This window comes from Phodopus roborovskii, unplaced genomic scaffold (assembly GCF_943737965.1).
Source record: "Phodopus roborovskii unplaced genomic scaffold, PHOROB, whole genome shotgun sequence".
Lineage (NCBI taxonomy): Eukaryota > Metazoa > Chordata > Mammalia > Rodentia > Cricetidae > Phodopus > Phodopus roborovskii.
Window position 1 is genome coordinate 10,164,403 of NW_026126448.1, and position 16,884 is coordinate 10,181,286.

The following is a 16,884-nucleotide window of genomic DNA, read 5'->3' on the forward strand; positions in this document are numbered from 1 at the left end:
CACACTAAAGTAGCAGAATTTGGCCTCTGGCAACTACTGGAGAAGGGTCTCTGTGGTGGGGCAGGAAGAGGTAGCAGGCTAGCCCTAGAGGGTCCCTTTCCTCTGCTTAGATTCTTCCTAGAGGCCACCGAATGGCTGAGCCTTGGACAGGCCCTTGCACCGATCGCCTAGAGGGCAGGCCCTTGTTCAGCCCAGGGGACAAGCTGATTGTCTTCTGCTCTTACTGGCATCAGCGCCTCTTCCAGAAAGCCTGCTCTCCCAGCCACTCACCCCTCCTCCACTCCCAGATGCCAGGCTGGGCTGTCCATGGGGGCAGGGTTGACTGGGAAAACCTTGGCTGAGCAAGCCTCCTCTTTATAGCCTCTACAGGATGTTGACAGAGGAAGGATGGGTCTCTTGAGTGTGGGCTCCCTCCCACCTCTTCTGAGAGCCTCTGAGGTCCCTACTGAAGGGTGACAGCATCCTGATTATTGGCCCCCTTCTCATCCAGCACAGATCCTGGCAGAGTCCGAGCCAGAGAGATAGCTCTTGGTAGAGTGATTGCCTACCATTCACAAGGCCCTGGGTTGCACGGCATACACAATGTTAAATAGAAGACACTGTCATGGGCGGTGCTTCTGCTCTGTGACAGCCATACTCTGCTCTCACGTGCTTTGTCTTATGCTCTTCCCAGTGTTCCCACGAGGTGGGTTATTACTTTACATCTACAGAAACTGGGACCCCACAAGGTGAGGAACACTGAGAAATCTGGCTCAAAAGCACATAAATAGCAGTACAGTGCCCAACCCACCCTACACCCTGCGCCAGGCCATCCAGCTACAAAACCACCTACATCCATTTTCCCACTGCAAGGCCAGCCAGATCAGAGGGTTCCAAGCCCTGAGTCTAGCCAGGGCTCAACACTAGCCAACACTGACTCTAGGCCAATTGCTTCACCATACTGGTCTACAGGAGCCCTGCCAGCACCCAGGACAGCCAAGAATCTTGCCCAGTGATGTCATCAGCACCTGAGCCCAGAGCTAGGTCAGAAGTAGAGGGAGTAAGCATAATGGGGTCTGAACGACATGGTCTGTGAAGTTCCATCCATCACTTTTGTCTGAGGCGCCTTTCTCTGTGAATAGAAATCTAAATATTCCAGGTAAAATTGATAAATGACACCAGTGTGAGCAGCTCTCATGTCCTCTGTGACCTAGGGTACTCAGAGGAGGGACCCAAGGGCTGGAACCTCTGGACAGTTGAGGTCTCTGGTCCACAATTCTCTTGTCTTACCTCCTGCCTGTTCTACTCAGTGAACATGAAGGGCATGAGACTGAATTGGGAGGTCTCTGTCCAGATGCAGGAGGAAGGCCCAAGGTGGGCGGGGTAGACCGGGAATGATGGGTATGGAAGAAGCTGGCTCCTCTCTAGTCCCAGCCACCACCACGTTCACCCAACCTGGGGAATCTTCACTTATGCTTCCCCAGCAGCCTCAGCAAACCCTGAAACTTCTGAGTGATGATGCCCCTCGGGTTCAGCCTCGAGCTCTCCCCATGCTCACCTGTCTGTCCGTCTTTCCTCCTATTAGCCCCCTCTCCTGTCTACTCATCTAACAGTGTCCCTGTCATGTCACCTCTCGGAGATTGTCTTGTCTGCCCATCTCCATTTGTCTGCCCACCCATCCAGCTGCCCATTCTCCTTTTATCCTACTGACTGGTCTCCCATACATTCCCGTGTGTGGACATTCATTCCTCTCTTCATGTGGCTGTCCATCTTCCTATCTCTCTATGGACCAGCTTGCACCCATTCTTCCCTTTATGTTTCTTCATAACAGTCACATACCCCATCTGTCTATCATCTGCTCGTCTGCCCATCCAGTGTCCCATCCATCAATCACTGCTCTCCTGTTCTTTCTCTCCATACCCTCTAGTCAGCTATCCACTCATTCACCCCCAATCCCTCCGTGCGCTCCTTTCTAGAGACATCATCTCTCTATTCTACCACCTTTCCATCCATCCATTCAAACTTGTCAACTTAAGGCCTGTGAGACACTGACCCGGGAGCTGCTGACGTGTTATGTGATCAGCCACGTGGAAATACAACAACCCTCAGGGCACACAACCCAAAGGAACTTCATGCAATGTCTCTGCATTCTCTGGGGATGGGACAGGGAGCATGGCCTCTCCTCCCAGAACCTACTGTCCACAAAGCTCATTGCCCTGCAGCCTGTGATGTGTGTGCATAAAGGGGAACCTGATACTGTTGCTGTTGCCCTGGTCCCAGGAGCTCTGGGTCCTCAGCCTGTGGGGCCAGGCCTACAACTTGGGGCAGCACCAGGGGCTTCATAGAGCCTTAGCCATCCTGCCCCCAGAGCATGCTAGTCCTCTGTCTGCATTGTGCCCTGGCCCCAAAAAGGGACTTTCCTAAGAAAATCCCAGCCTGGGTCCCAGAGCCTGTGGCACCCATGTCCCTTGCCTATATACCTCACTATCCCTACAACTTACCACACCCTGGTCCCTCTACCTAGACCATATGGGTGACCTAGAAGTACACTCAGCCAGAAGGACTTCGCAGTCCCCACCTATTAAGTTAGTCACAAGAACCCCATGTCATTCCAGCATTTAAGATTGCAAATTATCAGGGCTGGAGAGAAGGCTCAGCAGTTAAGAGTACTGCCAGCTCTTTCAGAGGACCTGGGTTCGATTCTCATCACATCACAAACTTTCTGTACCTCTAGTTCTAGAGGATTCGACACCCTCCCACAGAGTATATACAGGTGAAACACCAGTGCACATTAGATGATAGATAGATAGATAGATAGATAGATAGATAGATAGATAGATTGCATATTATCTTCTCTGAGTCTGCCACCAGCACCTGGGCCCAAACTTAAGAGAGAAGCAGAAGGAAAAAAATGCAGTCTTTTAATTTCTCTTTTGTTTTGTGTTTTAACCAGCATCTCAGGTCCCCTCCCAGCTGCATGTCCTTTCCACTCCAGCCCCTGTGTTTTGCCTCCAGCAGGAGTTCTGGCTGCATAGTCTGGCCTGGACACTGGGGCAGAGGGTGCCTTGGCCCCTGCCCACCCCCTGAAACTGGTCTGAGGAGCTGTGACCTGGCAGCTGCATGCCACCTCCATGTGCCCAGCCTCCTCTGCCCTCTTCCTGCCACCAGGCCTGAGTTTGTCCTCATTTCTTTCCAGGGAATCTGACTAAGCACATGAAGTCGAAAGCCCACAGCAAAAAGTGCCAAGAGACGGGGGTGCTGGAGGAGCTGGAGGCCGAAGAAGGTATAGTAAACACCTCCTCTTTCCCTGGCCCCTCTCTGTTTTCCCACTCTCCCCCTCCCTGTCTCCTGACCTTTCCCCTTTCCAGCCATCCTCATTTCTACTACTGTTCCCTTTCTTCTCCCTCCCTCCCTTCCATGCCCTCCCCTCTAGTTTGCTGAACAACTAGGAAGCAAATGTTAAATTCATAAAATGCTCCCCGTTGCACACATCCAGCTACTATGCAGTTCAGTATAAGCCAGTGTTCCAGGAGAATGCCAGTACCTTCGGGAGCTCAGGCAATGCTAATGTGAGCTCATGAGTAACTACAGGCAGCCCTGAGTGCCCAGTGTATCGGGCACATTCTAAGCACATGCCCCAAGTTGTCTTAGCAGAACCTGGACGGCTCTGCAGACAGACACTCAGCCAGAAGCCACATAGCCACCCTCATGCCTCTTCTGCCATGAGCTTAACACATGGGTCTGTAAGCTGGGAGTGTCCATGAGAAAGATAAAACTAGATCCCATGAGCCCATCCCTTCCCACTCCTGTCCCATCACTACAACCTGGCTTCCATCCTCCAACACCAGAGGCAAACTACAGCAGACATGGGGTAAGTGGGTAGCAGTAAGGAGGGAGGGCAGGCAGGAGGCCAAAGGGGCTTTGGCAGAAGGACGGGCAGGTCCCAGAAGTGACAAACCGTATCTTCGGATGCCCTGAAATCAGGATCAGGACTTAGTGTGGCAGGAGGAGAGGGGAGGAAGGGGGAAGGGGAAGGAAGAAAGGAGAGTCATGCTTTGATTTTTTTTTTTTTAAACAGAGGGAGAGCGGTATAACGATTTAAATTGGGTTTCCTTTAACGTTGACTAAATCAGTATTTAGAACAATAAACAGGAAGCACTGTCTTCACAAACTATAATGCATGGTCCCCATGCTAGTCAGAATGCACATCAGGGTTACAGATGGTGTCTTGTCGAGGTTGCTGTAACACACAGTAGATACTTGATTTGCCCCATTTCAAGAAAAGAAAAAGTAAAGCCCAGCACTGGAGTCAGGGAGCCAACTTAGCTGTCACCTGTCCTCTATCCTTGAATGAGATTGGGGGGGGGGGTTACAGATGCCCTCCGACCACCTTTGGCTGTGTGCAAGGACCTCCAGCAGGGGTGCAGGGATGTGATCCAGGCCAGGCACACTAACACAGGCTGAGTGAGCACAGCACACTGAGAATTGGGCTAATTCTAAATGTAATCAGAAGCTGAGCCCATAGATCTTGCTGCTTCATCCTAGAGGAAGAGAGGGTGAGAGGAAAGGGACCCAGGATGACCCCAAGCTTTGTAGACAAAAAGGGTGAAGTTGTTTCTTTCTGCGCCAAGGTAGACCCAGGGATGGGCATTAAGAACTGATGCATCCCAAACACACAAGGCAGGCACGCAGCAGCAGCACTGTAGCAGGGGAAAGCTCCAGGCTGCCCGCAGCTCCCACGCTGGTGAGGAGAAGGTTGTGAGCTACTGCCACCATGTGGTCAGTCTTGGAAACTGCACCCAGCCGTAGGCTCTGTCTGGTGCCTTCCAGGGGCAAAAAAGCCCCAAGTGGAGCGTCAGGAAGGGGAGGGGCTGAGCAGGCAGGGGTATCCCTTAGATACCTTCAGGAACCTGGATGTATAATGCCTGAAGTAATGTGCCCTGGAGAGGGCTTCCATCATCCTTGCACAAGTCAGAAAAGAGCACCCTACCCTTGGGGCCTCCACTTCCTCCTTCGTCTAGGAAGGCTTTGGGGGCCATCAAGAGATGCTGGCCCTGATGTCATCCCCAGTCAGGACCGTACTTCAGCCTTCATCCACCAGTGCTAACGGCAGATGGAGAAGCTGATAGTGAAGTCTCTTACGGCCTCCATTGTACTAGTGAAGAAGTAGAGCCCAAGGGGACAAAAAGTAGCCATCATCACCCTGCAAGAAGATGATGGGGCAAGGGTTCGAACCCAGGCCACACCTGGTTCCCGAAGCATACAGCCATTTTGAACTGTAGTGTGATAACACGAGGCGGAACACTAGTCCTGACCCAGCCAGGAGCTATAGCTGGATGGTAGGGCTGTGGCCTTCTCAGTGCTTTGCTTGAGGCTCACTGTATGTATGGGTGAGGGGCAGGGCTGAGTACAATCTGAAGGCTGCACTCAGGGCTCCTGCCAAAGTCCTAGGGTCAGGGAAATAAGGGCGTGGAGCCAACATGAGGCTTTGTTCCCCATCCCCTATCTGCTTCATCTCCCACGCCCTCATCTTGTTGCTTTTAGCTGCCCTGGACCTCGTGGTCCTCCCATTGCCTGGCAGCTCCTGCTTCTGTCCCGATGAATGTTCCCATCACCACTTTGGTACCCGCCCACTGAGGCATTAGCACACTGATGCTATCTTTCTGTGAGCATGGTGGAGAGGCAAGGCCGGTACCCTAGGGATCTAGGCCTACCTTTCCTGGCCTGGAGAAGATGCAGTACTGGTGTGTGTGTGACTAATAATGCTAGTGGACACACTGAGCACATTAGTCCACCTGTCACCAGCCCATATTGGTCCTGTCACAGCAGTCTAGTGAGGGGCCAGCAGAACCCAAACTCTCCAGGTAATCTGCCAGAGTGCAGAGGGCTGTCGATTTCAGAGATGTCTCAGTCTAGATTGTTCGTGGTGGCCCAGCTTCAACCCAGCTGATGTAAGCCATGACCCTGTAAGAGGCCAGACCTGAAAGCTAGCATTCAGAGTGATCCATGGGGCAGAAATGACAGAGGTGAGTCCTGCCCTGCAGACTGAGGCCAGTGTAGCCCATCTACCCACAGAGGCCAAACTCTGCCATTTGCCAAAAGCTGTTGTGTAGGGCAGATTGGTCATGCTGAAATCTGGTTTGTTTTAACTGGCTGTGACTGTCGTCTAGTCCAGCCAGCATGCCCTATCCCAGAATGATAGATGCCATCATTAATGGGGTCATAGTGGCTATAATTATTTGGGCCCTTGCTCTGCACCAGGCCTGTATTTGTTTGACAAAAGGAGAGCCTGAGGCACGGCATTGTAACTGGCTCATGATGGAGCCCACACTGAGAAACAAGAAAGCAAATGGTCTTGTTTGCACCAGAGAAGCTCCAGCCCTGCTTCTACCTTAATTGGGCAGGCTATTTAATCCCCTTTACCTCAGTTTCCTTATCCACAACATGAAGGTAAGAATAGAAGCACCTCCCCAGTGATCCCAAGATTCTTTGATGAACTACATAAATTCACGTAAAGCCTTCAGAACTGAACTTTCACATTGAGGCGTGAGGTCATTGTGCACTATTATTTACAGAGCATTCTTCTATCTTCTATGTCGCTTGGTCGTATGCCATGTGGCATTATGCCTAGCTGGCAGGTGGTGGAAAGGGATTAACCTCAAGCAGCTGTAATCTTGAGTCCCCCGGTTCTCCCCTCAGGAACCAGTGATGACCTGTTCCAGGACTCAGAGGGGCAGGAGGGCGCCGAGACCGTGGAGGAGCACCAGTTCTCAGACCTGGAGGATTCTGACTCCGACACAGATCTGGATGAAGAGGAGGAGGAGGAGGAGGAAGAAGATAGCCAGGATGAGCTGTCCAGGCCATCCTCAGAGGCAGCTCCACCCTGCCTGTCACCCACACTACAGGAGGACTCCTCACCCATTCAGGGCCCTCAGCCTCCAGTTTCCACCTCTGATGAGGTCCCACAAGGCAGCTCCAGATGTTGCACACCTAGCCGGGGTACCCCAGGCCTTCCCCAACTGGGACTGGCCCCAGTGGAGACAGACATGAGCTCAGCTCTGAGTTCCAAGGCTATGTCCCCTAGGAGGTCATGGTCCCCAAGCAAAGAAGCAGGCAGCCGCCCCTCACTCACTCGCAAACATACACTCAGCAAAAACGACTCGTCTCCCCAGCGATGTTCACCGGCCCAAGAAGCTCAGGCCTCAGTCATGAGCACACCTGGAGCCCAGATGGGCCCAGGAAGGGACATAGGCCTTCATCACTGTGGGTCTCCAAGACTGGAGCTGTCTCCTCTCACTCCCCACCCCATAGGAAGAGAAGTGCCCCCTTGGGCACCTCTGCCCCATGAACTCAAGAGAGCCACAGACACAGGCGCCCCCAGATATTCACCCACCAGGAGATGGTCACTGGGTCAGGCTGAGTCGCTACCACAGTCAGTGCTGCCAGGGAAGTGGGCCCTGGCTGGGCCCTGCAGCCCCTCAGTGGGCAAGTGTAGCCTGGGCTTGGGGCCGCTTCCACAGGCTCTCCCCCAGCCCCTGCTTCTACCTCACACACTTCTCAGCAGAAGCCCTGAAACGTGCAGCTCTGCATGGGTGAGTCCGCAACATGGCTTTCCTGGGGGTCGGGAGCTGCCCATTCACACCCCGGTATCACACCAGCTTGGTATCCCCGGTCTGATCGTGTAGCAAACGTGCCTCGGGTGCCCTCTGTGCCAGTTACTACTGCACGTCCATGCGCCTCAGATACCTCAAACATGGCTCTGGAGCTCACGGGCTCTGGGTTCTAGCCCTAGTAAGCAGTGTAGCTTCGGATGTGGGTGTCAACACTCATGTCATTATTCCTCCCTCCCTTCCCTGCCCACTTGTGTCCTTGGAGCGGATGGCAGCGCTTTAGTAAATTCAGCTCCACAGCGTCCTTCCGGGACTTCACAGTCCACACCGCCCCTGGGAAACCAACAGCACAGTGGCTAAGAGCAGCGTTGCCTCTGTCACCTCCGTGACCTCACCACTGCTATGCATCTCGCTCACGGTGACATCCTGTCTTCTACATTGTCCCCGCCCTGATGCATTGCAGTGTCTGTACCACAGCGCCCTGCCACCATGGCTGACACCTTCCAGTGCTGGCACTGTCCCTGTTGGCATTTCTATCACTGTGTTGTCATGACCCCACAGCATCCCTTCTGAGGGAACACTGAGCAAAACACCTTTCTTGTTAATTTGGGGTCCCGTTAAAATTCCTGTGGTGGAGGGTTGAGATCCCTGGGTGGGAATTCATATGTGAGGGTAAAGTTAGGTCAAGGCCATTTTAAGAAGGGAGGAGGCAGAAGAGCAAAAGCAGACCAGGGTGACCACAGAGCCCCCATACCCAGGAGCCCTCCTGCAGCTATGGGACCAACATGTACTTCTAAGTTGCCCATAGGAAGCTCTTGAGCACTGTGATGGGAGTCCCGATGCTGGTCCCACTCACCACCAGGCCAGCCTGCCTTCGACTCTAGACCTCTCAGTTCTGTCTGCACCTGCCAAGCAAGTAACCTTTGCCTTCTCCTGTCTTGTTTTCTGACCCCAGCAGAAGACTGAGACTCGAAGTCCATCCTGCTCAGCTGGCCCTGTTCCTCTCTTCCCCCGACCATCCTCTGCCCCTCATGACTTCCATGGCCACCTCCCTAGCCGAAGTGAGGAGAACCTCTTCAGCCACCTGCCTCTGCACTCCCAGCACCTGAGCCGCGCCCCCTGCCCCCTCATTCCGATCGGTGGGATACAGATGGTACAGACCCGGCCAGGAGCCCACCCCACTCTGCTGCCAGGGGCCTGTGCAGCTTGGGTCAGTGGCTTCTCGGGGTGTGGCAGTGACCTAACCGGAGCCCGAGAGGCCCAGGAGCACAGCCGCTGGGGTACCACAGAGAGTACTTCAGCATCAGTGTCCCCTGTGGCCAAGGTCTCCAAGTTTACACTTTCTTCAGAGCTGGAGGAGGAAAGGACCGGCAGAGGCCCAGGAAGACCTCCTGACTGGGAACCTCAGAGGGCTAAAGCCCCTGCAGAACCCTTGGGCACACACAGCCCCTGTTCCCCACAGCTGCCCCGGGGCCACCAGGTAGCACCATCCTGGAGTGCCCTCTTGGAGTCACCACACACACTGGCTAACCGCAAGGCCTCAAGCTTTCCACCAATGGACCGCAGCAGCTCCATGGACTGCCTGGCAGAGGCCTCCATGCACTTCCCAGCCCGGAGCAGGAACCTTTCTGGGGAACCCAGGACCTGTCAAGGCTCCCCTGAGCTCTTACATAGTGGGGAGCCCAGGACACCTCTATTCCTGCCCAAAGACAGTGGCCCCCCAAGCACTTAGCCTCTCCAGCCACTTCATCTGGCTTCCAGTGTTCAGCGACAGACATTCCCAGCCAACTTCCTGGAGTCACCTTGCTCCCAGGGGCGTCCTCTCCCATCTGTCCATCTGTCCATCAGTCCACTCAGCTCCTGCTCAGACCTATCTGTTATATTGTTCCACATATGCAGTTATCTGTGCCTTTTTCTAGACCTTTTGTTGCTTGAAAAGAAACAACACAAATCACACACATCCATAAAAAAAACAAAACAAAACAAAATACCCCTGAGGAGCTTGCAGCTGTGACTAGTCTGTGCTTTGGGGACAGGGCTGTAGGAGGGGCCTCAACTCCACCACCACACTCCACACTGGCAACTATCCCACTCAAGGCCCATGAGAAGTTACAGTGCACTGAGGGGAAGAAGAAAAAGGGAGGGGGGAGGTATAATTAAACTCAAAGGCAAGCACTCCTGGAGAGAGATGCCTAAGATTTCCATGTATATACACAGCTAATAACCACTCCTCTCTGCAGAGTGACCGGAACCCCCCAGAGATAGAAAAAACACCAATACAAGCAGAAACCAACCCCACCACTTCTCACCCTAAGAACATTATCTTCTCTTATGTTTTGTAAGAATCAGAACAAGAGGCTGCTTTTTGCTAGCATCTCAGTACAGAATAATAGCATGAGGGGGATGTAGTGTGGACTCTGGGCTCATCATCTCCCTCTATACTCCACCATCCCCCAGGACTGATACAGGAGTCCAGGTTTCTCCTACATACCTATAGGTCTTTGCCTCCTGGGCCTGACCATACACTGGCTCCTTTATGTTTAGAAATACCTGAGGATGAAGGGACCCTGGCAAGACTAGAGATATTCCTAGTCCAAACCTGTTCTGAGCCTGGGATTTGGATTCTGCTTCACCTCTGTCCCCAAGAAACAAAGTCTGGCAGGCATCTCCTTCATGGCTGGATTACCTGTAAGCACATAGACACACACATAGAAACCAAAGATGGTGTTTGGTACTTTTTCCAACCTCTTCAGATTCCCTTCTCTCGACTTGGACGATTTCTGAATTGTCCCAAGTCATTTGATTATTTTCTCCAGTTCCCAAGGCTAAACCCTGCTTTGAAAAAAGAAAAAGTAATAGGACCAAAAAAATTAAATCCTGGGGTGAAATATAGAACGACCCATTGAATGAAAAAAGAAATTATAGTCACTGCTTCAAAGACATTACAGAAATGCTCTTTGCATTCTCCAAAGAGAGAAAAGGGACTGTGGTGAAGGGGCCCCTCTGACAGTCTTGTCCCCAAATCAATCACAAAGCATGTTCCAGCAATGCTGGATATTGCTATCACAGTATTCAAAGCACGGGCCTATTCCTGGACACCAGGCAGGGTGGTGAAGGCTCATGGGAAGACTGAATGCTGAGGTGGTTATTTAAGAAGATACAGACAAGGCTGTGAGCTCACCATGGTAGGCCGCCCCCTCACTCCCCCCCACAATTTGTGCCCATACGTGTGTGGTCTTTGCTGGATGGGCAAATCAGCCAACCACAGGCCCAGTGCCCAGGCCAATCACCTGTTTGTCCTCTTTGCCTGACCCAATACTTAAAAAGTAAGAGCTGGGCCTTGGTGGTGCACGCCTTTAATCCCAGCACTCGGGTGGCAGAAGCAGGCAGATCTCTGTGAGTTTGAGACCAGCCTGGTCTATAGAGCTAGTTCCAGGACAGCCTCCAAAGCTACAGAGAAACCCTGTCTCAAAGAAAAAAGAAAAAAAAAAGTAAGAGTCTTAGGGCAGGGACTCCTGTGCCATGTGCTGTGCTGCAGGGTGTCATGAGTATCAAACTGACAGCCTCCAGACACTTGACATTCTGTAAGCATACCTGGGACAAGCTGTCAAGCCCACCTGGGTCACTGGTAGGAAGAGGGTAAAAGCCTGAGTTCCAGTCAACCCAAGCTGGAGGTCACAGCTTTCCTTCCGTCTGCCCCTCAGCCCTAATCCTCACAGATTGGAGATACTAAGGGCTGAGGTAAGGAGTTAGACAAAGAACATCACCTCAACCCAGGCTTGATGGCTTCCTAGCAAGATCTCCTGGCTACAGACTGCAGGCTTCAGCTCCTGACCTTGAGATAGCCACCTCTCTCCACTTCATTCTATACTCAATATCTCCTGGGTTTATTCTCCTGACTCAGCTCTCTCTCTCTCTCTTTCTCTCCCTCTCTCCTTTTCTCTCTCTCATTCCTCTTCCTTGGCAGTCTAGTGGCAGACATGGTGTGTGGTCACAGAGTGGAGAGTCCCCAGTTACTGGGCCCAGCCAACTCAGGGAAATGGGAGATGACAAAGTTAGGAATTGGAGACTTGTCTCTAGGTGACAGGGGTAGAATACACAGATAGACTTTAGCCTGGTGACTAGTGCCCCACACAGATGCCCAGAGGGCTTCCATGGATACCACTACCAGGCACAGATCTAAACCTGTTAAAACTCTCTCCACCAACCCCCAAGCACATGGCCCCAGGCTGCACACACCTTCTCCCTCTGGAAACGTCTCACTCCAGGAATACAATCTGGGCTCCTTGCCCACAACCGGCCACTTCCGACTTTGCAATCTGCCTGTGACACTATTGTCAGTGATGGCAGCCTAGTTCAGACGTCTGTATGGGGTCTGCTGACACGGAGCAGAACAAGATGGTCACTCCACGGCAGACTGTCTCTGATCCTTACCTGTGACTGCTGGGGAGGTCTCAAGTTGAATCCTGTCCTCTGTGGGTGGTGGTTCCAAGCCACCTGTCCCTGAGGCCTGACCCCTAGATGCCCTCTACTGGGTGACCTCACATTATTCAGAGTACTAACCCCTTCCGCACCAAGGGCAGGCCCACCTCTTCCCACCTGGTCCCAGCCACCAAGACCTTCCAAGGGTTCTGACGAGTAACTGCCTATTATCCAGACACAAAGTCTGCCTGGCACAGTGGGGAAACCTCTTAAGAGCATTGGCTCCCAGCTTCCTCTAGCTATTGCTCGCTCCCGCCTGGCCCAGTGGACTAGGAAAAAGGAATATGTCTGAGCTTAAGTCTCCTTCTCATCCTTGCTCCAGCTGACTCTTCTAGGTGAAGTCCTGGGAGGCTGATCTGCTCTGCCGTGTTGTCTAAGAAAGTTCCCAAAGTCAGTGCCGCCAAATCTGCTTCTGTGTCGTGGTTCCTGTCTGCTTGGCATTTGAAAACCGCTTGGGCACTACTGATCACTTTACTGAATTTGGTGATCAAAAAGAAAGGGAACCGTGTAGGCAAATGTAAGATACTCACGCTATGTAAGATAAATCTTTGCCTTTGTTTTTCGAAAAGGTGTATGCGTTCTGTGCGTGAAATCGTCTGTAGAGAGTTTCCACGTTCTTAAATGGCAATACATTCCAAACCTCGTACTGTAGATATGTACAGCAACCACACTGGAGAGGGGTAGCTTTGCCTGTGGTTTTATTTAAACTCCAGTTTCTACACTTGCGTCTTGCAGTTGTCGGTATGGTATTCATCAGTGCAAAAGAAAAACAACAAAAACTCAAACAAACAGAAACCCATGCAGGTCTAAAGCACAGCATCTGTTGTACAAAAGGAAAGAATCACTCAGTATTGGTGTGTGTGACCCTTGTAAATCCCATCTGTACTGTGAATGAGACATTTTTACAAGTATAATAATTGCCTTTATTACAGCTTGGGCTGAGTGTTCAGCCTGGAGATATTTTTAAAAAAAAAAAATAGCACGTTGGAATAAATTTGAAAATTCCCAACAGAACCTTGTTGAACTACCTCATGGCTTTTCTTCCTCTTTTTTAAAATGTATTTTTATTTATGTGTTTGTGTGAGTGTATGTCACATGGAAGGGTTGTCCCCAAATCCCAGAAGAGGGTATTAGATTCCCCGAAGCTGGAGTTAAAGTAGGCAGTCTACTATGGGTGCTGGAAACCTAACTCAGGTCCTCTGGAAGAGTAGCAAGTGCTCTTAATCACTGAGACAGCCCTGTCATGGCTTTTCTTGAGGACTACAGATTATCAGGATTAGGGGAACACTGTGTGTCCTAAGAATTCATTTTATCATATAGCAATCAGCCCCACAGAAGGGAAATGACTAGGTCACAGTCACATAGGCTGGAAAGGCATTTATTTCCCTCACTTCTGGGCCTGTCAATAAAATCCTCCGTATACCACCATGGGAAAGAAGCGAGAATTCATCCTAGGGTTACCATAGCAAATTTTCACCTGGCTTTAAACAACAGGAGTGGACTCCCCAACAGTTCTGGAACACAGGAGTCTGAAATCTTCACCTGTGGCCATGCCACCTTGAATGTGTCCATTCTCAGTGATCTTTGAAGCTAAGTAGAAGGGGCCTGGCTCGTACTTGGGAGATGTCTGCAGTCTGGGTGTTGTCAAGTCCTTCTGCAGGCTCTGAGGAGACTTCATTCCCAGCCTTCCTCAGCTTCGATGGCTGCAGGTAAGTCATACTATTCCTGGCTTTTAGGCTCATCCAATCTCATGACTCTCCCATACTTCTATGCTCCCTTCTCCCTAACATAGTCATCGTTAGACTTACAGTCCCACATTAATCCAGGATGTTCTCATCTCAGGATCCTTAATTATAGCTGCAAAGGTGCTTGTTCTAAATAAGGGACCTCTCAGAAATGCAGGAATTATGACAATATTTGAGAGTCACTGTTGAAGCAGCTATAGGGTGGACTCTGACTCTGGATACTGACGCAGTCACTGATTGCCTGTGTGAGCTTGAGAAGGTCACCTAAACTCTCTGTGCCTGTTTGCTCATCTGGAAACCAAGAGGTTATGTTCTAAGTCTGAAGGAAGGGTCATTGTGAAGATTAAATTAGGTGTGCATGCAGAGAAGTCAAGGATACCGTGAACACGGTAAGCCCACGACAGTTTATGTACAGCCTTAAATGCCGGGATAGCTAGGATGGCAAAAATGTGGTTTCCCGTCTTCTGTAGTCAACACTGAGTGCCAGTGGAGACTACAGTGATGGGTGCAGTGACATCAAGAGAAAGGGCCCCACCTTCAGAGAGCTTCTGTCTGAGCAGGCTGTGGGACGTCACTTTGTCACAGACGTAACTTCAGCAGTGGCAGAGAGCAAAGGCTGTCATCCACAAGAAGTCAGGGTGTCAGGAAAGCTTTCCTAGAAAGACTCTTTGACAGCAAGGGAAGGAATTCAGGCCAATGGGCCGAGCAACAGGCCTCTGGGACACAGTGCTAGCCAGAAGTTCAGCACCACGGACCTAAAAGGCTGGCTTTATTTGGGCAAAGGGGATCAATGCCAACCTATGGAAAAGATGGACCAGCACCATTCCTGGCAGTCTTCTGCAGACACTCTGAGAGCTGTATGGCCAAAGGCAGGCATGGGTGGGCATTGAAGAACCATTGAGACAAAGATGGGAAGGAATACTTTGTCATAGACCTGGACACAGGCAACTGGACAGTAGCAGGAGAGCTGTGAGATTGATTAATTATGGGAAGAAAATATTAAACATTGTGGCTGGTGGAATAAGAGAGGCCTAGGGGTCAGGGAAGGAGGCTTGGGAGTCCAAAATGTGCAAGAAGCCAGCGTGTCTCAGGGACAGGACACAGTTCCTGTGAGGCATTTTCTGTCAACTGAGTAGAAGCACCGGAGGAAGCTGCAGATGAAAGCCAAAGTGACCTGAGAGGATGTGAGTGATCGTCCAGGGCATTGAGAGAACGCCTCCAGGAGAGGAAGATGTCTTGCAATCCGGGGTGTGGTCACTGTCTGCTCTGCTGTCGGTTTCCCCAGTGACTGTGAGCAGAGAAGTGAGGAGATGGGCGAGGGAAGAGGTGAGACTGTGCCATCATGTGCGGAAGGGGATGGTGCGGGAAGACACCGCAGCAGTTTGAGATGCCGTGATAAGCACCACCACAGCCAAAGGCAACTTGGAGAAGAAAGGGTTTGCTTCATCTCATAGCTCGTAGTGCACCATAGGAACTTATAGCTCACTCGTAGGAGCCCGGCGGCAAGAACGGAGGCAGAGGCCATGGAAGAGTGTTGCTTACTGCCTTGCTCCCCATGGCTTGCTCAGCCTGCTTCCCTATACCACCTGCCCAAGGGACAACTGCTCACAGTGGGCCAGACCCTCCCACGTCCATGCCTTAGGGACTTAACTACAGGGCAGTCTAATGTAAGCTTGTGTGGAGGAGAGAGAGAGAGAGAGAGAGAGAGAGAGAGAGAGTCTAACCAGATAAGAGCCATAGTCACACAATAACCATTTGAATGCAGAGAAAAGGGAACTGCCTTAAACCGCATTTTAGAGTAAGGACACAGTGAATGAAGCCTATGGCCAGGATGTGAGTGTCGGATACCAGGCAGGTGATGGAGGCAGCGAGGGAGGATTGTCTCTGGTGATGGCAGGGCTGAGATGGGGGTCAGGTCTGGAAGCCAGGTTACATCAGTCAGGACAGGCTCTGCTGTTCTGCTGGAACAAGCGGGCCTGACACTCAGTGGCTGAAGGCAACAAGTCTCTTCTTTCCCTCACTGTGCATTCAGTGGGCATCAGCAGAAGAATTCTGCTCACCCCAGCAACTTGGGAGATGACAGCTCCATTCCTGACTCCCATGACCCTCGGAAACAGAAAAAAGAAGAGAGAGAGAGTATTAGGAATTTGCAACAAGTAACCTGTCAACTTGCCTGGGTTTAGAATCACCTGGGAGATTGGTGTGGCACACCCTGGGTATGTCTATGAGATGTTTCTAGGGAAGAGTCACACAGATAGAAAGCCCATCCTAAATATGAGCAGCACCCCATGGAATATCCAGACAGAATAAAGGGGGGGTGGAGGTTATGCTGGGTAAGGATTGGCATTCCCCTTTATACTGCCCCCTGGCCCACAAGGCGAAGTGCACTATTCACCCATGCTCTCCCTGACACAGTGGACTGAGCCCACTGACCCTCTGTGCCGAAATGAACCTCCCCACTTAGCTGGTGTCAGGTATTCCATTGCACAGACATAGAAGTGACTCAACTATATCCCTTCTATTCCCATCACTGGCCTGAGCCGGATCTTATGGAAAGAAACAGAGATGCTAGAGAACAACTTCTGCTGCACACAAGGCTAGGGCTTCTCAGAGGACCATGATGGGATGGGAAGGGGGCAGGGACAGTGATATCACCCTCAGAGGGGGTGCAACTTTACAGGAACAGGGAAAATGGCCTGGGGAGGATGTAGGAAGCAGAAGAGGTACCCCATGCTGAAATCACGGGATGTGGGAAGGTAAGGAATAAGTAATGGAGCTATGGGGGTGAGAATGACTTAAGGGGAGGGCAGGAAATGGGAAGGACATGACACAGAGTCAGGAATGCTCATCCAAGAGAGCAGAGAAGCAGAGCCCTGCCCTGCCCAGCCCCAGGAGAAGATGCACCAGGCACTGTGTCCAGACTTCTATACATTGTAGCCCTGACAACTACCCAGAATGTTGAGTTCATATGCCATTCTTAGAGAAGAAAACAGTCAAAGGTAGTGACAGTGAGACTAAAGCCCCCCCCCCAGTATGGTGACATGTGCCTATAATCCCAACACTCATGA

At 51.5% G+C, this 16,884-nt stretch overlaps 1 protein-coding gene across 2 annotated transcripts in view; it reads left to right on the forward strand.

The window, feature by feature from the left end:
* Positions 1-9,567, forward strand: part of Hivep3 (HIVEP zinc finger 3) — a 311,747-nt gene extending 302,180 nt beyond the window's left edge. The window contains exons 7-9 of one of the 2 annotated variants that reach the window (XM_051188659.1): positions 3,176-3,262; positions 6,679-7,571; positions 8,545-9,567. In XM_051188659.1, coding sequence (XP_051044616.1) covers positions 3,176-3,262; positions 6,679-7,571; positions 8,545-9,321 — 1,757 coding nt within the window. In that variant the 3' untranslated portion in view covers positions 9,322-9,567. The remainder of the gene's footprint in view (positions 1-3,175; positions 3,263-6,678; positions 7,572-8,544) is intronic. The other variant, XM_051188660.1, reaches the window with a different exon arrangement.
* Positions 9,568-16,884: the final 7,317 nt, after the last annotated feature.